The sequence below is a fragment of the Centrocercus urophasianus genome, unplaced genomic scaffold (assembly GCF_019232065.1).
Source record: "Centrocercus urophasianus isolate 14NV4802_14NV808 unplaced genomic scaffold, USGS_Curo_1.0 seq_17, whole genome shotgun sequence".
In the NCBI taxonomy this organism is placed as follows: domain Eukaryota; kingdom Metazoa; phylum Chordata; class Aves; order Galliformes; family Phasianidae; genus Centrocercus; species Centrocercus urophasianus.
The window spans coordinates 5033881-5057913 of record NW_024884722.1 but is presented as its reverse complement, the minus strand read 5'-3'; the positions used below and the strand labels follow the sequence as shown (position 1 = coordinate 5057913).

The window sequence follows — 24033 nt, the reverse complement described above, 5'->3', positions numbered from 1 at the left end:
ACACACTGGGAGCTGCAGGGCATTCGTACAGCATTTCCAACACCAGGATCTGTAGTCAAGAAAGGAGAGTGTGTTCTGCATCCCCGCCCTAGGGAGAACATTGACAGATAGGGGCATCCATTACCAAATCAAATGGAGTTTGGCTCCTTCATACCACTCCCCTATTAGTTATGCGTGCTTAAAAAGCACAAAACAAATCAGAGGCCTGACATCGTGTTTATAAGAAAAATCTTAGACCAAATACAACATTGGAGAGGAACTCTTTCTAGGAACTTAGAAGATATCATTCTCTTAAGAAAGAAGGGTACACAGAGATAAATCACGAGAAAATCGGCTTTCTAGCACAGTGTGAAGCTACTTACATTAGTTTTCAAGACACCTTGAAGATGGTCTTTCAACACGCCCAGATGCTCCTAAAGGCTGCACGCATGGTGGGATGCTCTTGGCAGTGGCGTTATGGGGAGCAGGGCTCCAGCCCACCTCTGCGGGGTTCTGCTGAGGGCTTCAGGCACCAGCACACAGCAATCGGTGCTGCCTGGAGGGAGAAAGACGCACGGTTACCCTTCGCGTCAGGAGGTGCACGCCCATCTAAAGCACTCGGCATCACAAGGAAGCCTTGCTGTGGCACTGAGAGCCCCACCAACCCCTGCCCACCTCCAACTAACGACCCGTTCAGGGAAGGCTGACAGGTCTGGGGCTTGGCGTCCCTGCCCTCAGGCGCCGTCACCGAGCGCAGACGGACACCTCGCCCCTCCGGGATCGTACCGGGCTCTCCGCTCAGCGCCCCCTCACTCAGGGCTCGCATCGGGGCCGGGTTCCCTCAGCTCCACAGACTACTTCGACTTGGCGTCGAAAAGACCGCTCCGCTGAAGGCAGCCCTCCCGTCCCAGAAGCCCCTCACGTCGCCAGCAGCGGACGGCCCGAAAGCCCACCGCGGGCGGGAGTCGCGCTGCAGCTTTAAGAGCGCGGGGCGGCGCTGCTGGGCACGGTCACGTGCGGCGCTGGGGCCGGAACCCGCGCTCTCGGCCGTCTGAGGAAGCGCCCCGAGCCGGAGCGGAGCCGTCGCGACCCGCCGGGCTCTGTGAGGGGCGGCGCGCGTGCCCGGCTCGGGAGCGCGCTTCTCCCTCTGCTCCCCATCCGCGGGGAAGGTGAAGGAGGACGGCGGCGGCGCGAAGATGGAGCTGTTCCAAGCCAAGGACCACTACATCCTGCAGAGCGGGGAGCGGGCGCTGTGGTGCAGCCGGAGGGACGGCAGCCTGCAGCTGAGAGCCGGTGGGTGCGGCGCAGGGCAGCGCGCGAGGAGAGGAGAGAGCAGGAGAGGGCAGGAGAGGAGAGGGCGGCTGGCTGGCTGGCTGGCTGCGTGCCGGCTGTTCGGGGGCGGTGAGGGAAGAGGGCCGGGGGGGGGGGGGGGGGCCGGTCGCTGAGGGGAGCGCTGGGAATGGCGGCGGGGGCCGGGCTGGTGGCAGTGCGGTGAGCCGAGGGGAGCCGATGAGCCGATCTCCTTCGCGCGCTTAACCCGGTGCCGAGGTACCTCTGGTCACCCCCGGAGCATCACTCGATCCAGTGACCATCTATCTTGCGTTGGCGTCAGCCTTATGTAAGCGGTGCCTGATGGTGCTCGCAGGGGTGTTCTGCACTTTTCTCTTCTAGGAGAAACTGGACGAGTACAGCCGCTGCAGTAAATGGCTCGCGAACGTTTCTAGGGACTGCGTAACCCAGCCTCGGTTGGGCTCGGGCTGCGCTGAGCAGAAGTTGTGGGCACAGAGTTATGTCAGCTGAGGCGCTGCAGCGGTGCTGGGCAGCGGTACCTCGTGCTCACCGACAGGGTGTGAAGCGAGGAGCGCGTTTGGTTTGGGGAACGTGCGAAGCTGATGTGACCCGCGGTTCCCTACATCTCCTGCTTAAAGTCTGGAAATAGCCCTGGTCACCGCGTATTCCACCAAACGTATGGCATTACTCACAGCTCTCTGCGACTAGGCTGAAAAAGCCACATAGGCACGTATATGGCCGCAGCTGGCTCAGTATGGTGTGCTTAATGAGCTTTCACAAGGCTGGAATTGACTTAGATTAATGGTAGGATTGGATGTCTCTATGTGTTTTATCAACAGTGCTGCTTTTTTGTACCGGTCTGTCTTGTGTTATGTCTTCATGCTCCAGCTTTGTGGTGCTTTTATCTGGTCAGCGCTGTTCATTCACATCTCTCAGATAATATTGAGGTCTGTCTCGGTGTAACGTGGCTGACTGCTTTTCTGCTCAGGGGGAAGGTCTGGCAGAACTTAAATTTATAAATCACGTTTACAAAATACTTGGTGATGTTGAGCTAGCAAACTGCTAGTCGATGAATGGATGTTTTCACAGAAGCTCAGATAGCTATAATTATCATCTTGTGTATTGTCATAAAAGCTCTTGCTTTTATGTAAAAGTAACAAAAACATAAATGTGTAAAACTGTAATTCTGGATGCTGTTGTGATTGATGTAAACCCAAGCTTTCAGACTTGTTGTCACGCAGCTGTTGCTGTGATTTCCTGGAGCCCGTCAGCTTCATGGGGGCTCTGCCAGTGCTCTGCAGTCTGTGTGTAGCTCACCAGGGTTCTGTCTGCAGTGTGACTTTAAATTTTCAGTCACTATGAATGTGATCCCTATTGTGTGTGATCCACCAATTAACGAAGAGTAATGTGATAGTTAAGTCTCCTAGTCTGCTTGACACTTGTTAGTCATGCTTTCCTATTTGGCTGGATTTTCAGTTTTGTTTTTCCAATGCTGTGGCTCTGGTTGATCTCAGTATGTTCTAGTGCTGTGAATTAAGTGCTGTACTTGCTATGTTGAAAGTAAACATGTGAAGGAAATAGTTCTGTAACAGAAGAATTTCTTGGATCAGTAACTTGATTGCATTAAGACAAAGCTGGGGACCCTTGGAGCAGGCCATTTGACCGGTTATAATCAAGGCCACTGAGTGGCAATGAGTAAATAGATTAGTGTGTAATGAGTCAGTGCCATATTAAAAAAAAACAAGCTGTAACTTGTGTTTGTTGGCATGTTGAATAGTCCAGGAAAAGGCTATCACCTAAGTATGTGTCTCTGCTAGTTTTTGGAAACTGGCTTTACTCTGTCCCCAGAAGGCTGTTCAAATTAATCATTGCACACCTATGGATTGAAACAGGTAATGCTGGCAAACCCTGCAAAGTATTGTTTTATAGGATGAGTTGAAGTCTAAAGGGCTGAAGCTGAGCTTTGTAGTGCTCTCATCCCCCAAGCATAAAGGCATGTTCAAAAACTTGCTGGTCTTGAAAGCTCTATTTCTGACCTCTTCAAATCATGGACAGAACTTGAATTAAAACAAAAATCAACCAAACAACAAAAACCCAAAATGAGAAAGCACAACCAGACGAAACACCTGTAAACTGATAAATGTTTGCTATAAGCAAAGTCTGAGGCTGGCCCAAGGTTAAAAGATGTCTTCATACGTTTACAAGATATCTCGTGGTGGTGTTTGTGTGAAGTGAAAGCAGTAATTGAGTCACTTGCAGGAAAGCTGAATCATTTGGCATTGCAGTCTATGTTAGGTGTCTTGCTGTCCTCAGTTACTATTTTTCAGCGTGGTGACAAAATATGTTGTTCAGCCCTGCTTTAAATGCCTTGCACTCAGATTTTGATCTGCTGTTTACTTCCAACTTACCCTGTTTATGCTTTGCTTGGCTACTCCTGGCAGCACAGTATAGCGTGTATTTTACAGCATGGTTTTATTGCTGTCGTGGAGATGAATTATGTAAGATGCTTAAAGATGCTGAATTCCTTGCTATCAGTAGAAAAGGGAATGAGAGTATCTCAGTGGGTGAAAACTTCTAATTCTTGCAGTGCTGGCTTTGATGATGCTTTGGGCAGTGGTGCCAGACTGAACACGGCCCGAAGTAATTGCTGCTTAAACTGGGGCGGTGATGCTGTCCTCTCCACCCTGCGAGAGAATCAACTACCAGAAGTGGGAGTGACATTCAAGTGGTGTTATTCAGAGCCAGCTTCTGGGCACTGCATGCTCAGATTCCATGACCTGCTTGTAAGTGTAAGGTGGTGATAAGATGCGCCTCACCTCTGGAGCTTAACTAGAGGCAAATGAGCATTCATGTATTATTAAGTGATTCAGGAAATTAGTGCTACAGTATTGTTTTTCGTGTGTTGAAAATGGTTGTGAATCATCAACTGAAGCAATACCTCTTTAAATATATTTCTTTTCTAATGATAAGCTTGTTACCAAACAGTGTTTTTTCTGAGTATCAGGGAAGAGATTTCAGGTTAAGTGTCTCTGAAAGCATGAAATCTGAAGTGACTCACAAATCATAATGCCATCTAACACCGTAGCTGTGTGTACTTACCTTACACCTCAAAGCCATTACTGAGCTCATGGGGAAAATTACTAGTTAGAATTTCTGGTATTCTTCTCTTCTAGTCAAATGCTGTGAGGAAAAATTCCTTTATATGAAGTCCAGTGCCTATAAATGCTCAGAGGCCTTAGTGAAGCAGGAGGCCATGCTTGACTTCATGCAGGGAGTGATGTTGCGATGCTGGTTGATGCTTCAGTTGCTTCAAGGCTGCAGAGCCCTTCTGAGCACAGTAGAGGGATGATGTGTGTGCTGGCTAGTGCTACTGAATTAGATTCTTGATGCAAAATAGGCTTCCCAAGGTGGTACGTCTTAGAAATGTGTGTTATGGAATATATTCCACAAGAGAGTTGCAGCTTTGGGAAAGTTCTTTATTACAGGTTATTTCCTTAGGGACCTCCAGCTGTTTTCTTGATACTTTGTTTTAGCTGCAGTGGTTACTGGGCTGTTTCTCCCTTACGCCTGCCCCTTCTGTTCCTTCCTTTCAGTGCTCGTAGCTGACAGCACAACATACCTTGTGGCATATGTGACAAACCAGATGTCAAACTGATATATATTAAATGCAACCCACCAGAAATAGGGCTTGAATACTGAGCAGTTAATTTGCTGCTGCTGCTTGCTTCTTCTAACAAAGGGAAACAGGATGAGGGCTGGGGTAAGCTGCTGCATAGTCTTCATCTGCTCTGATTATTTTATGTATGAAACATCAATTTTGTACCTTCTGACTGTGAGGTGAAACCTTCAATATGGGAGTATTTTTCTACTTTGTTTAGATAAGATCTCCTTTAGTTTTATCCACTTTCTTTAATAGAATGTAGTCAACCTATATCTGTGACTGAAAGATGCCTGCTACGTGTTGACCTGGTGGCAAACAAATACATCTCGAGGTGCCAAGTTGCGTGTTTTGCTTCCTTCTGAATCTTAGTGGCAGAGGAGAAGCTGAATGTAACAGGGCTGTTCCTGTCTTCTCCTCTCTTCTTCTTACGTGTGGACGTCTGGAATTGTCAAATCTGTCCCAGACCAAATGCAGAGGTATGCTGGAGTTCCTGCCCTCCCTGGAATGACTTTGGTTTTAAATAAATGAAAAGCTGTTAAGCTTCATATGCTGTTTCTTGTGAGCTGACAATTGTTAGCTTACACAGGGGAGTAAAGCTTTTTTTTTTTTTCCACATTTAAAATGGATCTGTAATTCAGATGTATTTTAGGCTTGTATTTGATAGCAGAAATCAGATATCTTTGATCTTTACAGGTTAGAATTACTAAATAATGGTGAAGATGCAGAATTAATTGTGATGAAAATATTTCAAACTGAAGCATCCCTTCATTTAAGAGGGGTCTGCATCCATAAAACAAGCTTTTTGGTCTGAGTACTGAGGTTACGATATGCTACTTGTGCTCCTTCAAAGCAATTCTTTTTTATTATTATTATTATCAGTATTACATTTGATACTGTTAAGTGTACAGGAGAGACATCAGGCTGCCGGATTTACATTATTACAACACTGCACGTGTGTTTAGGGGTAAATCTTTGCTTTGACTCATGCACTATCTTCCCTGTCCTTGACTGAGATGTGGAGCTGTTGCTGGCGCAGGTGTCAGTGGGCAGGATGAAAACACTTGGCTTTTTTTCTGTTGAAAAATAAGGTGTTTTACGATGGAATTATCGTTATGAATAAATGGTTGAAGCTCTATCATCTTAAACTGAGAGACTTAAGATGCCTCTCTGAAGGCCTTGGGTGCCACGAGGAAATGATTTGGTGGACACTTGGGCATTTCCTTGTAATGTGAGTGGGACCAACAGCACGAAAACATTCTTTTGCATCTGCTCCAAATTGTATTGCATGCCAACAACAGCTGGAGTCCTGCAGTGTCGAGGCACTTCCACTGAACAGTTCCCTTGACCTGTGGGACTTCTTGGATAGTGGTGTAAAGTTTCCTTTTAGAGGCAAATTCTACAGTGTCTTATCGAACAGCTCTCAAGTGTAGCTGAATGAAATATTGAGTGTGTTGCAGAAACTCATTTTTAAAGCTATATATTGAGACTTCAGAACCAGAGTTTGCCAGGCTGTAATTTTTCCCTCAGATATGTCAAAAATTTGAAGCTGCAGATAAACACTTCTGTCAGTGTCTGGAGGTTTCATGATTAATGTTTAATATTATCAAAAACATGGTTTCTTAATATAGTGGTTTTGGAGAACAAGATACAAATTTGGTAGCTCAATTCATAAGTGTTAAATTTGCTATAAACTCCTGTCTTCATTGAACGTTCTGTATTTTGTTCTAAAAATGCATGTGGAAATGCTGACTGAGAAATCCCCACTTGCAACTAGCAGCCTGTATTCCTTGAAAACCCAGCATCTTGATGCAGTGATCTAATTTGATCACAGATTATTAAGTGACTTTTCCACCATTTTAGATAAAGCTTTTACCAGTTTATTTTCAGTGACAATTTAGCAATATTGGTTACTGTTATAAATATCAGTTGGAAAAAAAATCTTAACCAAGAAACTGCTACTGTGAGAACATGGAAACAAAGAGCCCACATGGGGGGAGGGGTGGGAATGTGGATGGATGCATGCAGGTTTTTTTTACTGCTCTGTAAATCTTCTGTGCAGTGCATTAATTCCTGTCAGTGGGATTCATGCTTCCAGCTGGTGGTCTTCATCTCCATCAGCTGGTCATATTTTAACTGTATCCTTATCTTTCAGTTGTCAGAATTGCTGCACTTGAGTCTTCATGGGCAGTCAATAATAGGAACATGTATCAAGAAGAGGTGAGAAACAATTGGATATATATGTGTATCTAAAGGAGCAATTTGGAAATCATGCATTAACTTCTTTCACGAAAGCTCTGTTTTAATAAATGCGTATTAATACTCAATGAGTTGCATATTCTTGTTCCAATCACTTCAACTCCCTGAAAAATAAAACCAGGAATTATTTTCTGAAAAGTTGAACTGAAATTAATAAAATTCCACTTGAAAAACTTTCCTCTTCTTTTTAAGAAAGAAATCTGACATCAGTGGAAGCCCTGAAACAATGTTCATTGTGTCTGTGAAACTGGAAACAAGCAGCATTAAGTTTCAAGCAAAGTACTTTCAGGTTCTCTTGTTGGGTAGTGCAGTAAGCCTTAGTTGCTGATAATATGCTGGGGCACTCAGGAAGATCTTATGAACATTCTGAAGAAGATGGCATAAAACGTGACAGCAGTGATTTAAAGAAGAATCAGCATTCAAATCAGATTTAGAAGTGGCATGGCCTAGGAGGGAGTCCCTGCTGGCCATTTACGTTTTGCAGCTATCATTTAATTTATAACTTCTGTTGTTGGGTTTTTTTTTGTTGTTGGTTTTTTGCCGTGTCTATTCATCTGTTGTAGGCATTTCCTTGTGCTGAAATGTGTTCTAGGAATGTTTAAGGGATGTACTGCTTGTTGTCATGTGACTAAACAGTCACTCTGTTCCTAGCAAAGCATAGCACTTTGTCCCTACTGTTAAACAATAACAAGGCCTATCTGGTATGGCATCAAATTCTTTACTTCCTATTCAAATACATGAATTAAGGACTGCAGAATATGGGAATGTAGCTTTTTCTGCAGTATCCCTTGCAGTTGTCGTTTGTAATTCTAAAATCTCATAATTGTTCTCGGGCAGGACCGAATACATTTGAATGGAGTGCTGTTCCACGGAGGTTGTGGTCATTCATGACTTGAAGCAGTCCCAACATTATGCTCTCTCAAGGCTTCAGCTCACTCACAGCCAGCTCTATGCATTTGGGTTATGCTTTTCTATTTTGGTGCTTTTCCAACTGTATTCTTTCAGTGTTTTAGGTATTATTTTTAATGCTTGAGCATCTTGCAATCCTGAAGACTTGTTAAATGAAGGGATGAAGATAAAGTTGAAAATCACTTCCAAAGTCTGTATGCTACAACATAAGAGATGTTTGAGTAGTTGTTATGAAGTATGTATACTGCTAGAGTTACTTCCTGAAACACTCTGCTTTGCAGGAATTCAAGCTTTTCTAGCAGCTGTATGATTATCTGAAATGCTTATGGTCTGATGCAGAAATGTGCTTTCTGAGCAAAACATTCTGGCTGAGAAAATCAAAGAAAGAGGATTGAACAGTTAATTCTAACTTCTAGCCTTTGGCTAGAAGTAACTTTAAGAGTCAAGGGTTCTTAGCCACTGAAGCATAGTCTGCTATGTTATTCTAAGCTGCTTCCTCCTCGGGCTTTTTGAGGGGTCAAGAGACTTTACAGGTGAGGAATGAATTGAAGTGATGCTTTCTTTATGGTTGGGAGGGGAGCCTGCATTCTCAAATGACAAAACCTTTTCTGGGATTGGATGGGGATGGTTACGTGCTCCTCACATTTGGTGTTCATGAACAACTTAAGGAGGAACAAAACAAATCCTTCCAAGGTGGAAGGACGCTACTGGTTGAATTCAGTGAATGTAAAGTTCAGTTTACGTTTAATGAGGTGGCATAGGGATTGTGTGTGTGCTGAATGTGTGCTTTCTAGGCAAATGAATGTTTTTTTCCTTATGTTTTTATGGTTTCCCAAGCAGTGTTTGGTGACTCAGAATTTTGTAGCTGCAGCAGAGTACAAAGAAGTGTTCGTTATCCTTACAAGTAGTAAGGATTCATTTTCATGACACCCTTTCTCCTGGGCTTAATATCCTGCTTACTCTTTTAAAAAAAAATGTTTTGCAGCAGTAAGATAAAGATTGTGTTGTTACATCCCTCATTTTAAATCTGTCACTATCCAACCTGAATGGTATGTGAATTTGTTCCTGTTCATCTGGTCCAGTTTTGAAATGCATAAAGAATATGTTCAAGGATACTGAACTGCTTCATTTTCTTTAAAACGAGCGGGATGGATGCGTGCTCTGCAGTGTCTCTGCTCTTATGGTTGAGCCATGCATTGAATACTTGCTGGGATGGTATATTTCTCATGGTTAGGGACTGGGGAATGAACTGGTGTAAAGAAAGCTGTAAGGTGGAGTAGCAGTGGGAAGACTTGCTGGGATTTAAAAAAGAAAAAAAAACTATCCTCCTAGAAGAGACTATAGCTGTGGATTTTTTTTTACAGTGGGTGATGAATGATGATGCTTTGGTTCCTCTGCTAAAGAGGAACATTTCAATTCTAAGTGGCTGGGGGCTCAAGTCTACAACGGGCTGAGCAAGCAGTCTAAATGGCAAATTAAAGATGATTTAAATGAGTTATTAGCTGAAGAGATAGTTTGTTTCAAGTTTGAAATGGGAAATAAGCAAGTCAATATAGCTAATGCCTTGTGACCATTAGTTGTTGGTACTTGCAAGAATAAATGTCTTAATGCTCCTCCATCTTTCTGCAATTAGAGTAAATTAAACATGAAGTTAGGAATCTGCCAGTAAGAACTTAGCTGAAGTTTGCTTGCTGAAGTAGTACTCGAGGCCCTTCTTTTCTAAGAAATGCTTTATACTCTTAAGTCTTCCCAGTTAACTTGTAATCTTTTAATCCTGGCTAGTATTTCAGAACACTGCTCGAAGTTGACTGGAACTTGAAAATAGTTTCTTTTGAAAAGCCCTGAGGGTCGGGTGGTGCTTGTTGCCTTTGATCTGAAGCAACCAAAACTGGAGGAAGAAACTGAAGCAATTTTAATAAAATTAACTCCTCAGGTGTCTGGTGCTGTATTAGCAGGGCTGGAAAACTTACTTTGAATATTTTCAATAGGTTGCTTCTGAGCTCTTTCTTTTCATATATAAGTATCTGCTGCTTTTATTGAATGCTGAAAGTGGCTGTGAGAATTGCTACCCTGCCAGGCCATGGGAAGAATTTTTGAATATGTTTGTATATTTGTCTTGATACAGTTCATGCTTATTTATATAAACATGGAGCTCCTATAAGCATGCATAAATTGAGCTTAAAGTTCAGTGGCACTTGGTTTTCATACTGAGTACACTGGCAGAACACATCCTAGCTGAGGTCCATTCCTTGAAATTCCCCAGTGTTTGTGAAGTATCTGCCTGATTTCCAGCGAAATTGGAAGATAAATGGCTGTAGTTATCTGATGGATTGAACCTGACAGCAGCTCAGTGGTAAGGGCTGGATCCAAGGGATTCTAAATGAAATCTTTTTCTTAATTTCCTGCCTCCTGCCTGAGGGAGGCTGATTGCCTCCCCAAGCCCATCAGACTGGGCAGTAGCCATTTGCTGCTGAGCAGTGTCTTGTCCCAAAGCAGTGGTTTGTTTCCTTGTCAGAGCTCGTGCCTGACCTTGGATAGAATCTGCTGGGCATAGAATGGGGAGAGAGCTGGAAAGCAGTTTTGGCTTTTGACAGTCTTCCAAGTTGCTTTTATATCGCCTTTCCCAGGGTTATGCTTGTATAAACACAAACAGTTCAAGAAGCTTTATCTGATGTTTTTGCCTTTGCATCGCTGCTGGTAAGTTCAGAGAGCTGATGTGGAAATAATCACATCAGAGCTGGTTTTGTTCTGTGTTTGTGGTGGAAGTCCTATTGTGCTGTGATTACAATGCTGATGCAGTCACTGTGGAGAGTAAATGTATGCTTTGTTATCACTAATCTCAGACAGCAATCAGCAAAAAGAGCCAATTTTTTTTCCAATAACTTGAATTTATTTGGGGTAAGGGAAAGAATGGGAAATCCTATACTTAAAGGTATGTATTTGTGTACCAGGTTTCTGTCCCAAAGTATTAAGTGCATGTGCTAAGGCTTATCAAACCTGGCAGGGCTTTAAATTGAAGCTGACCGAGAGCACCACAAACTCCCTGAGCAGGGGAAGATGTTCCACCTGGCTTAGCTCACTGCTGCTGTGGACTTTTCTGTACAGTTAACTTTTTAGTTTGGTGGACAATGGCTACTTTGATTGTGTTTGGGTACAGACAGTATTCCAGTGCTTTGCTCGATTGAGCACCGTGGTAGGTAATGCTTACTGATAGAGACTTTTGGAAAATAAAAAAGAAAATAAATTCATGCTTGCTGTTGTATGGCTTCGGTATTCAGTATTCAAATATTTTCAGATGTTTTTTTGTGTATGCTAAGAGGAAACTTTATCTGAGCATTTGCTTATTTTTGGTATGACTGCTTCTTTCTTGGCTGTAGAAAGACTTGAACATCTTCTGTAACATGTATTGCTATCTACCAACTTCTGTTGCCTCTTAAATTTTACTGCATGTCATAATTAAACTAATCTTACAGGCTTGCATTTAACTTTTTTGGGTATATTTAAAATTCTTTCATAACCATGTAACTTTTGCTTTAATTTTAAGAACCCATGATGGTGGCTAAAGGAATAGCTGCTGCCAGAACTGCTGGGCAGCAAGTTAAATTACAGCAAACAGTCTTGGACAATCTTGCAGTACTATTCATAAGCTTGAGAGCTGCTTTGTCTGAAGCTGAATAAGCACGACTGCACTCAACATGAAGGCCTGTACTCTTTTATTGGAGGATGAGGTAGGGGGAACTGCTGAATAATTTGGTTCATCTACCTTATGTAGGTACATCAGAGTGTACTTCTCTAGAGCAGCAAGCTCGTATCAGTGCTTATTTTAGTTATATTTATTCAACATGGCTGGCTGTTGGCTCTGAGTCCAGAGGACACCATCATTTGGGAACTGGAGCTCTAACTAGTAAATACATTCTAGTCAGAATGTCAAAACAGATGTGTTTTATTGGTTAGAACAATGTTGAGCTGCCTGCTTCTGTGCTGTCACACATACATTCTTTTAGAAGATTCTTTTTATTAAAAAAAAATAAAAAAATAAAAAAAATCTTGTGATACTGTCATCAAACAGTGTGATTCCACAATTGTTTTTTTTTCCATAGCCTACATGCATTTCTTCTGTAAGAGTTCTTTATAGCTAAACTTTGCTGGATGCTGCAGGAAACACGTCATTCTCCTCAAACGTTGCTAAATATGTGGCTTTTCCTCCCACCATGTCACAACTCCCTGGGAACAGTTGGCTTTCATGCCTTCACTGATGTAGTTTGATAGTCAGGTTTATTTCAAGTCATTGCTTCCCAGCTTGTGGATCTGTATTTGCTACCTTTTGAGGTCTCAGTGTGATGTATATTTGACTCCCAATAGCTCCTATTTTTCCAAAGCTTGGCTATGCTGTAAGTGAACACAGGAGTTAAAGTTTGGTCAGTTCTCATTCTCTGCCCTACATGGGAGAAACGTTCCTGCTGAAGTTTCAGGCATGAAAATGAAGGCTCCTTTAAAAACCTTTTTGTTTTACAGTCCCCAGTATCAGTTTCTTTACATCTTTCTGTTGGTGGGCAAGTGTAAACTGTCATTTCCTTATACCTGTAATTACAAGTAAATCTTTTTAAACATTTTTTCCCATTTTTGTGCATTATTGGAACAAACTCACCATTGACAGCTTTCCTACTAACAGTTTGACTATTAGGAAAAAATTTGGCTCAAGAAGAGTAATGAGGTATTGGAACAGGCTGCCCAGGGAAGTGATGGAGTCACTGTTCCTGGGAGTTTACAAGCAACATAAATATATGGCACTGAGGAATGTGGTCAGTGGACATGGCCAGGTCAGGTTGATGGACCAGATGATTATAATGGTCTTTTCCAACCTTAATGATTTTGTTCTTAATATATCTTGTCATAGCAGGAAACAAATGGCTTAAAGAGACCTGGATAGTATTCAGATTTTTATTTCTGTAGTAGCTATGGTAAATATGAAGTGATTTGAATCCTTTAAATTGCTACCAGTACTGCTGTATGTGCCTGGCTTATTAGTTTTTTTATCTGCTTGTGTCTGTTTTTTTTATCTCTCATTGGCACACGGATGAAGTAAATTGCAAGTGTCCAAGATTGCAAAAATAGATTAAATTTGAAATATAGCTCTACAAGATTCTTGAGGTGAAGGTGAAACTCAGGATGTGTTGCTGAGCTGGGGAAGGTGGTGAAAAACTTGGGAGCAGGGATGACTCCTTGTGCCTCTTACCTGTAAGCTCATATCTACTCAGCACAAAGATGCTCCTGTGCATTATTTGAACTGAAACTCTGAGATGAAGAGCTCAGGTGATACTTGAATGTGTTTTATATAAGGAAAAGATATTCAGTGTATAGAAACATAATGAGTTTGAATCACTTCAGAGAGGCTTGAGCATAAATCCCTGTTCACAGGGATGCACGGTTCTGCACGGTTTCTTGTGCTCATCTATTTTAGTCTCCTTAGGAACTTAAGTTATGGCATGATTCACTTCTCTTATACTGGCTCCAGTACCAAGTCACTGTCTCTAGTGCTCTCACAGTAAAACAGGAACAATCAGGTGTTTTTCTGCACGTATCTACCATTACATGGCACAGCCTAGTTGCATATATTAACCACAACTTTGTACTGCCTCCTGCAAACATCTTGAAATCTTGATAGCCTATGCACTTAGTTCCTGCTTTTTTTTGTGAAAGCATGGTGCAGAAAACTCCTTTTAAATAAGTTCAGATCTATGCTGACTTCTCTGTCTCATATAAATACTTGCATTCTGTGATTAAACTAATGTGGTCTGGTTTACTATGAAATGTGTTAAACTGAAAGCTCAGAATAAATCTGCATTCTTGGAACAGCAGTCTCAGTTGTGAATAAGTTTCAAGGAGAATACAGCATTTAAAAATAACTGTGTTTAAAAATAATAAAATACCATTGGTTGTTATCTGCAGATTTAAAGGAGGAGCTCAGTTCTTGTGAGTAAGGTGTGGGTGGATGATTGGTCTCTTTATCTTGGGATGTTATGTCAGTCTGCTCTTGAAAATATTTACATATGGGATCTAAGATACGTAACTTTCCTACATGTAAACTGGAGAAACTTCCTCCCTTGAGCTAATATCAAACTATTGGAATAGAAAACCTCAGCTTTCCCACACGGATATTGTTTTTAATGACTTAAGCTAAAATTCTGAAATTTCTTTTGCCACATTATTGAACTTTACAGGTATTACACTGCTGTTAGAAACTCTAAGTGAATATTAGCATCTTGTTACCATCAAATGCTTTTCACACTGATACTGTCTTACTGACTTCCATCTAACAGTAGTTTGAATGCATGCTGAGATGAATACCTTTTGCAAATGATGAAGGTGGTAGCGTTGCCTTCCTGTTTGCTTTTATACTTCCTCTGTGGTTCGTTGGCACTTCTTAATATGGTTTCTTAGAAACCATGAAGCCTATATACTTCAGTATTATTCCAAAAGAAAATGTGCATCTATATGTAAATAGAAAAATGTTGTGGAATGAATAGTAGCTGGGCAGATACGACAGAGCTGAAGCTGAGTGTTAACATCTGCTTGGTCTTCTTGGGGCTACGTTAGCAGCTTAATGACCTGTATTTAATTTCACTACGACCATGTAAAGTTTCAGTTAAGTTGTGAATTCCAGTGGATATTAGGAGAACTAAACATCCATTAAACTGAATTAGGTAGCTGAAAACACTCTTATAGTTTTTTTCTGAAATAACCAGGAAGGATAAGGAGTAGAACTATAAACAGAAGGAATCATTTGGTCAATTAATTAAAATAGCTACTTATTAGCAAGCAAAAATTGAACAGCTTATGTATCTTACTCTTGTTATGGGAGTCATAGTATATTTTCTATCATCTGAGTGGGGAAAGCAGAAAGAATGATGTGCTGGCTTGACTGTCCAGCTAAGTTTACTACAAAATATGCATTATTATTATTGTTATTTTTTTTCAGCTACTGATCTTCTTTTGGCATGGAATCCTATTTGCCTGGGCCTGGTAGAAGGAGTCATTGGTAAAGTCCAGCTTCATACGGGTATGTGGCATTTTATTTTATATTGCTTTATTTATACTGCTCAATTTGTTTTAAAGGCACTGATACTGTAAATAGAACTGCGTAACTCAAGTGGATTATGTAGTGTTCTCTGCAATGGTGTAGAACTTCCCAACTATGTGAACTCATCAAAGCATTTATATTTTAGTTGTGGCATGCAAATTCCTCTTTCTGGTGCATAGTTTTTTTTTTTTTTTTTTTTTTAAATTGTCTTGTAAAAGTAGAGGACTGCATCCACAAAGAATAAAAGTCAGTACCTGAAGTTCCACCTGAGGCTCCATGTGAGATACTCATTTAATTTTTGCACAATTTTAAAAAAGTGCTTTGCAGCATTAGTAATACTGAACGGAAGTTTTTTTTCAATATCTGAAAATATGATTTTTTGTCAATTAAGTGCATTGAGGGTGGTTACTACTGAAACATATTTAAACGTAAAAGAAACATTTGGAAACTTGTTTATGATTGAATAAACCAGTGTTAACTAGAAAGGATCTTTTAGAGCTCTGAATGTCTACTTACTGTCAGATAGAAAAGCTAGCCATAAACTCTAATTCATTTTCTATGTGCTGTCCTTTTAGTAAACCATGTATTTCATGTCATTCTTGAATAGATGCAGGTAAATGCAGGTAAAGTTTCAAGTGTGTTCCAAGATGCCAGGATGGATTGAGTGCTGAAATGCATCAGATGTTTGTCACACAGGAACAGCTGAGTCAAGATAGCAGAGGCACTCTAACAGTAGAGGAAGAAAGAAAACAGGCTGTGAGGGTATGATGGATTTAGTTCTGGGAAGTGGCTGGCTCCATAGTTACCGTAACCACTAGGTCTCACTTCTGAGAGAACAGTTCAGAGCCTTTCTTTTTTCATAAAGCTTTTGGCCATTTCCTCTTTCCAGTTGCATCGCTTCATCTTCTTTGACTTCCACCTGATATTTTTCTGTCCTCCTTCTGCAGATCTGTTCAGCAGTTCTTTCTGATCTGATGATACGAGGTGGTTCAGACTCTGCCTTTCTCTGACACTCTCTTCTCATCCAGGCAGCTTGTGCTGTTCAGTGTGTGCTGTCCATAATAAACAGATGAACGATTGCTGAACTCCAGTAATGACCTTTTTTTCCTGCTGTGGGAAAATGCTTCATGCTTGCTTTTGACATGTTTGTGTTTGTTAATAAACTATTCTCATACACAAAGGCCTCCCCCTTCTCTTTAGGGACTCTCACATCAAAGCCTTTCAAGGGAGAGACCCTGATACATGCTTTCTGAAAGTTCTCCTGTATCATGGCAACTGAATATTCTTGCATGTATGCTTACTGTGAGACAATTCTGCTTATGAAAGCTGCAATGAGACTATCCCCAGCATGTGACATTTGTTAAAGTGCCAGCTTGCTGTTGTCAGGTAAATTAAGGTTATCAGGTAATAAGCCTGATATCTTTCCATATGTTTTTTACAGCTACTCTGTCAATTATGCCCACCCGGGCACTCCATCCAGTTGCTGCTTAGGCAAGTGCTAGCGTTTTGTTTCTTTGCCTTTTTTTAAATAACACACAAAGTGCTTATGGTCTGTTCTCGTGCATGTTGAGACCTTTAATGATGTAGCTGTCTAGTGGGCAGCCACTAAGAGAGAATCCTCATTGCACTGTAGTCAAAATAGGAGAACTGACTGAAACGGCCTAAGTAGGTCTTTTTAAACCAGTTATTGTCAATGAACTGTCACTTGATTATGTTCAGGTATAGTTCTATGTAGTCCTCCAGCTGAGTCATCTAACACTGTAACAGTAACTGTCTTCATTACTTATTTGTGTATCAATCTTTGTCACCTGGAAACTTTATCAGTAAGAATTGTATAAATATTTAAGTGCTGGACCGTTATTTCCATACTTGGTAAGAGTCCTGGGCAGTGCAAGCTGGATGAAATACTTTTCTTCCAAACCTCACTTGTGTCAGCAGGATCAGGAGGACCTGTTGCTCTGATTTCTTCCCTTTTTCTTTCCCTATCTCCTTCACCTGGACAAGAAAGATCAGAAAACTTATTTTGAACTCTTGGATAATTAGGTTCCTTTATGGGATTGTCCTGCTGAGCATCTTAGGTGGAACAGGCTGCCCAGGGAGGTTGTGGAGTCTCCTTCTCTGGAGATGTTCAAGACCTGCCTGGATGCCTACCTGTGTGACCTGCTGTAGGGAACCTGCTTTGGCAGGGGGTTGGACTCGATGATCTCTGGAGGTCCCTTCCAACCCCTACAATTCTGTGATTCTGTGATTATTGACTAATACTGTAAACTTTAAATACTTTCTTAAGAATGAAAGTTGCTGCCAGTATGCTATTAAGCTGTCAGTAAGCCCAAAGCCCATATTCCCTATCCAAGACACAGATCCTTACATGTTCTCAAAAGATCCACTTAATGCAAGAATGCTGGAGTAATGCTGAAGTGACCTTGAAATAACCTAAAACTGACTACAGGGATGTTCTTAATTTAGCATTGGAATCTGCCAAATTGCTGTAACTAGGGATGAGATTTAATTTACTTTAAATCTTCTGCCTTTATTGCTGGCCTAGCACAGAAGAATGTGTAGGAAAGGTTTCTTGGCAGGGAAGCAGTCTGGTGAGAAACCAGCCAATATTGCGTGGTTGTCCTTTTTAATTCTTTGAAACATTTTTTTTGCTTGAGAGAATCAATTGTACGTCTGGACATAATTGTGCGCTCAATTAAGATAAAATCTACTTAAGTTATAGTTTGCTTCTTCCCTAGTACTGAAGTTCCTTAAACAATAAGATGGTTTTTAAGGAAGGAAAAAACACCTTGAATACTGGGATGTGGTCTCTTACCCTCTGTTGGCCTATCCCAGGATGACTTATGAGAAAATATGGGTTGAAAATAAGAATACAAATGGGAGGGGATTCAGGATATATTATGAAGATAATGTGTGAAGTGTAACATTGCACATTTTCTTGGTATGCATCATTAGAATAGTATGTGCATGTGCTTGCCTCTATTTAGGAAGAACATTTATTGCATAGACATGCTATCAATTACAGAATATTAATAATGTTTTGTTGTCCAGTTTATTTATGTATGTACAAAATATAACCATTCAAATTCCTTTAGCAGAAATTCCAATACATGACTAGAGCATATTTCTTGTTAGTAGTGAAAGTAGCTACTTTTACCACTGAAGTGGTAATGGTAGCCTGGAATCAAATTCTTAGTTGAGATTCGCTGATCTGCTTTAGCAATTTTGATTTCCTTCACTTTGTTAGTATGACTTTGGCTTCTGACCACTGAAGTTACTACTAGTGCTGTTGTTTGCTAGTCCACGTGTTTTTTGTTTTTTTTTTTTCAGTGGTGGAAGATCCCATGTAAAAGTTCTAATCAGTTTTGATTAGAGATTAGTTAATCAAACATTTATTAGAATATGCTCAGAGTTAATGGCATATATCAAACTATAACCAGTGCTGGACTTCTTAGTGCCAGAATTCCTCATAACTCCACACTGCAATCAAACATTTCTTTATCTTGTAATTAAAATGCAGTTTAATGTATGCACCCTTATCAGTTTGGTTTTCTTATGTGGGTTGATTAAGACCTGAATAAAACGTTACTGTCAAGTTTCCTTAGACTCTGTAAGCAAAAAGGAAGTGAAATACTTCCCTCCCTGTCTCCAGGAAGGGAAAGCTCTTTTGTTGCCATGCCACTGAGACCTGTGGTTCAGCATCTGAAATACCATCACTGAAGTGCAACTGCTACTGCCTCTAACTTAATCCAGTCAACAATTTTAAAACATTTTCTTGGCTTTCATCTCATCTTCTTAAATTAGCAAATAGAAAATGATACCATAGTATTTTTTTGTTAGGATCAAAATACTTGCAAGAAGTGTCACTTGTATTAAACTTACGCACAGTTTAAGACTAATCATTGCTAAAAGGCACTTGGGGAAATGAAATGCTTTGAGAAACGTTAGAAAATAAATTACACAGCAGTGGTGTGCTGGCAGTAAAGCAAAAGCAGAGCTAAATTCCTCTTTCAGTGAGGAATGAGAGGTGATGGCTTACTTTAGATACAGTGCTTTACATCAATTGTTGCTGCTCTGCCATAGTTCATAATACGGTTTTAAAAAGAAAAGCAACAAAAACAAACCTTGGGATCTTGGTGGATGACCTAACACATGCAGCTTATGGAAGGACATGTAGCTTTAGCCTTCTGTTCTTAATGAAAAAGTTTTACATAACTATCTTTTCAAACTGTAGAAGCACTACTCTTATCTGGACATTCCTGGCAATTACACTGAGTTTCTGTGGTTGTTGCTGTAGTTTTTAATTGGGGGCATTTTTTATCTGCATACCTTGATTCTTGCCTGTTTTCTTTTGGCCTGCCAGGAAACTCCTGTTGTTACTTTTTTTTATTTTTTAACGTTCCAGCTGTGGCTGTAATATAAATGGAGTTTTGAAACAAATGCCAAGATAACCATGTCTTCATTAAAAAAATGCACTCAAAGGTAACAGAACTCACTTGGCTGTGTTGAGTTCTTGTTTACTGCTATTAAGGCAATATGAGATACCTTTTTTTTAATTTTTTGTAATGGTGTCATTCTGATTATTTTGCTTGAGATTTAGATGGTATCCTTTCTTTACAAATCTGTTTTATTTGTTGACATGCTGATCTCTTCATAGATTTGAATTGTGTGGTTAAACCTCCGTAAGGGAGAATAAATGAGAGTATAGTGTTCACTGAGAATGCCTGGATGCTGTGTTTTCTACCCCTGTGTTAAGCTTGGATTGAACTGGATTTGCAGAAACCTGATTGTTCTGCCCAGTAGAAAACAATCTAAAAAACCTAGAGCTACTTTACAGATAAAAGTATAAAAAACTCACATTTATTACTTTCACCTTATTACCTTATGGTTATGAGGTGTCAAGCTGAAGGCAAGAGTGGTTGTCAGTCATGTTGCTTGTATGTGTACTAAACAGCTCTTTCACACCTGCTGTCAGTAAGGATAACCTTTTTGCTGGTGTCCACTCTCATTCTCATGTCCTTGTTTTTTATCCATTGACCATCATTTGTGCAGTTAACTCATTTTTTAGGAGGCTGTGATTATGTGACAGTGTGGAAAAATGTGGTCTAACCTCAAAGCTTCCTCTATTAGAGCAGGATGACATCCTGAGTTCCCTGCCAACCTGAACCACCTCTGTGACTCCAGAGGTGATGGTTTTGATTCTGTGCTCAGGAAGTAGTGCAGAAATGCTCTTGGAAGTTGGTGTAACTGAACAATCAGTGCATGACTTCATATCCTCCTTCCCTGGTTGTCAGAGCACATTTGTACTTTTGGGAAACTGTAATTTACAAAAGCATGGTGCTCCTTGTATTACAGGCTGATATTATTCCAAAGATGGTGATACACAATTGAAACAGTGTGTTGTCACAGCACGTGTTTTTTAGATGAGCAAACTGTTGCTGAAACACATCATCTGCTTTGGGCAGAAACATTAAAGATTGAACTGCTGTTATTGGAAAGATGCTTTTAACTTGGAAGCTTTGATTCTAAGCCGAAAGTACATTGAGAATTTACTGTAACTTAACACTTTTTTTTTTTTCCCCTGAGGAACTCAGGGCCTTAAACTGGATATAGAATTTACTGTGCAAGGCAATCAGACTAGATAAAGCATATAGAATATAGGTAAAGCATATGGAATATAGATATTTTTCAAAGCACAATACTGTGAACTGTCAGTTGTGGAAGCATATCGGTCTATGGCAGCAAGCTTTTAATGCTTGCATAGGACCTCTCCACTTAAACTCAGGTGGGAGAAGTAGTCTGTCTTCTGTTTTTCTCCGCAAGAGAAGTTATGAAGGGAAAAGCATAGCTTGCTGCCTGGTGAGATCCAGCCGTTCATTTCAAGTTGTGCTGCCACTTGGAATGTTGGGGATGCCCGTCATCCTAGAGGTAATTTTACCTTTGATGGATGTCTGTGGAAAATGTCTCTCTGCTTCACTGATGGCAACTACGCTTCCTCTTTGTGAGAATAAGTAATCTTTTCAGGAGATGATTTGTTCTTGTAATGTGCAGAGGCAAAACGTGGCAGCAGCAAATCGTCATTCACTGGATTCTTCTCATCAATTAATTCCTGGCAGGGGATTTTACACTGTGAGAAAAAAATTTGACAGGTTAATTGAAGTAAATAACTTTACAGTAAGGCTTTACTAATCTTTCTCCAGATTTACCATGGTGGCTACTTCTAATTCGTCAGAAAGCATTGATTGGCAAACTTCCAGGAGATCACGAGGTGTACAAAATAACAAAGGTTGCAGTGATTCCACTTTCTGAAACAGAACCTCAGGATCTGGAATTGGAGGTATGAGTATCTTCAATATACTGGCTTTCCTTTTTTTTCGTTTTTAAAAAACCAAACACGTTCTGCTGACCACCTCTTAAGTATGAAGGTGGCAGGATTTTCAGTAAAGCCCATCACTTTACAGTGATGCACACTGGCTGTATGCATCCGCTAGATGTTTCTGTATGTAGAAACCTGTGTAAACATTCAGATCTCCAGTGTGCCTTCAACTCAGCTGCTCCTCAGATCATTTGAATATCCATAGGACTTCATGTGTTTGCCTTTTGCAAGGAGAACATGTTTTTTTCTGAATCAGAAGAGCATATACTTTTTCATGGATGTTCTTGTTTCCATCTTGCTATGGGATGTTAATTCCATGAGTTGGCTTCAAGGGAAATCCTTGCTTTAAACATTGTGTAAGTTTTGTGGGTTTTTTTTTTTCTCCAAAAAGTGAATGGTTAAAAGCATTCAACTGAATAATACTAATTCACTTTAAAGGTTTGGTAATAAGTTGAGGTGGGTCTGGATACTCAGCTAATGTAAAATGGAAGCAGACAAACAATCACAGGGGAAAATAGCTTTTTAAAAAGGAGGAAGAGAATTATGCTGTAGATGGAAATCTGTACATTCCTCCTGTGTTACAAAGCTTCTTCCCCAAGTCTGTGGACTTCGTAGACTTTAATTAAAATTTCATTGGATTTTATGCAGAGTATATATTGATTTTAATTCAATCTCATTATTACTTAGCTTTGTAAAAAGCACCATTTTGGAATAAACAAGCCAGAGAAGATTACGCAGTCCCCAGATGACTCAAAGTTTCTGCTGAAGACTCTTACACAAATTAAATCAAATGTATCTGCTCCAAATAAAAAAAAGGTAAGGCTTTTTACTGATTATTTTTATTTTATTTTATTTTCCTTCCAAAATGTTTATTTGGTAACTCAGATGTTATGATGGATGGGTAATCAAGTAGTAAGTGGAAGTAAGACCTGCAAAGAGATTCTGTAGGATTAAAATGTATATCTACCTTGTCTTAAGCTTGATTTCATTTCTTATTACTTCACTGTTGCTCTTCTATTTTTATATTTTGTAACCATATAATTGCTGAGCATTTTCTAATGAAATGTCATCTTACCCAGACTTGTTTCTAGTGGGTTTCTAAACTTCTGCAAGATGCTCTGCATGTATATGTACTATCATAAAGCTAGACAAATTTTGGCACACCATTTCTCAGAGAACCTCATACCATCTTGAAGAAAAAAAAAGACCCAACAAACTCAACACTTCTGACACTGTTGTTTGGATTTGAAAAATCTAAAGAATATTAAGATTAGAACAGAGAATGAGAAAATGTTTCACAAGTTTAGAAATGATATTTTGCAAATGTGGCTAGAATCTTCTTTTGATAAGACATAAAGCCATTACTTTCCTTTCAGATTAAAGAAAGCAAAGAGAAAGAGAGGTTGGAGAAGAGACTGTTGGAGGAATTATTCAAAATGTTCATGGATTCAGATTCTTTTTACTACAGCCTTACCTATGATCTAACAAATTCTGTGCAGAGACAGAGTGCGTGTGAGAAAACCGACTTGCCACTCTGGCGAAAAGTAAGTGTTCTACATCATGAACTGCACACATAATGGAAAAATTGCTGGTCAAAACTTGACTCATCACACCCTCAGGTAGCACGGTCTACAGTAACTGAAGATTTTGCCCTATTGCTGGATTCAATGCGTGAGAATGAAGTAAAAGTTTCTAGCAGCGTGCTCTGAATTGAGCTGTTATATTCAAAAGCAGTGAATGCTGAACTTGTACGTGCAGTTGTGGTCAATAATGTTGGTGTCTTTGCTAGGAGTATTTCTGAATACTGTTGCAAAAAATGCCTCTGTTTTAAACAGGTTGATGACAGATTCTTTTGGAACAAACACATGATTGAAGATCTTATCGTCACTGATGTAAGTTATTTCTAACAAAAGCTGTTTTTTGTAAGTACTACTTCTAAAAAGAATTTCAGTTACAATGTGTATTTTAAGGCCACATAGAAGTTGACTTAAAAACATGTTTAGACTGGTCACAATCAGGGCTGGCCTTCTGCAACTGACCTACCAGGCAAGTGATGCTCCCTTCTTCCTCCAGACAAACTTTCGTTAGCCCATGTTCCGTGCTAGTTAACAAATAAACTCACCTTAGGTGGCTTATTTTAATAAACAATGCAGAATAAGCTGTGATATGCCAGTTTGTGCTGTTGTGTGAATGTAAACTTCAGATCTATTCTAAAGCTTTTCTTATTTAAATGATGGAATGATTTTTATCTCCTGAAGTGGAGAATACTGCTTTTGTCCTTGCAAAGAATAGCTGATAAGCATAAACAGTAGTGTGGAACACGTTATTTTGAACTTCTTTTCAGAGCAGATAAAGCTGATGAGGTTTCCTGACCAATGAACAGAATTGAAGAGAGACATACAGTAACTACTTGTGGTTGGATGATCTTGCAGGTCCTTTCCAACCTTGTGATTCTAGGATTCTATGATTCTATACTTTATT

The 24033-nt window shown here is 40.2% G+C and overlaps 1 protein-coding gene across 2 annotated transcripts in view; it reads left to right on the top strand.

Moving 5' to 3' along the window:
• Positions 1 to 1106: 1106 nt before the first annotated feature.
• Positions 1107 to 24033, top strand: part of INPP5F (inositol polyphosphate-5-phosphatase F) — a 37633-nt gene continuing 14706 nt past the window's right edge. The window contains exons 1-6 of one of the 2 annotated variants that reach the window (XM_042818827.1): positions 1107 to 1272; positions 15075 to 15155; positions 21377 to 21513; positions 22240 to 22368; positions 22929 to 23096; positions 23388 to 23444. In XM_042818827.1, the coding sequence (XP_042674761.1) occupies positions 1176 to 1272; positions 15075 to 15155; positions 21377 to 21513; positions 22240 to 22368; positions 22929 to 23096; positions 23388 to 23444 (669 nt within the window). In that variant the 5' untranslated portion in view covers positions 1107 to 1175. The remainder of the gene's footprint in view (positions 1273 to 15074; positions 15156 to 21376; positions 21514 to 22239; positions 22369 to 22928; positions 23097 to 23387; positions 23445 to 24033) is intronic. The other variant, XM_042818826.1, reaches the window with a different exon arrangement.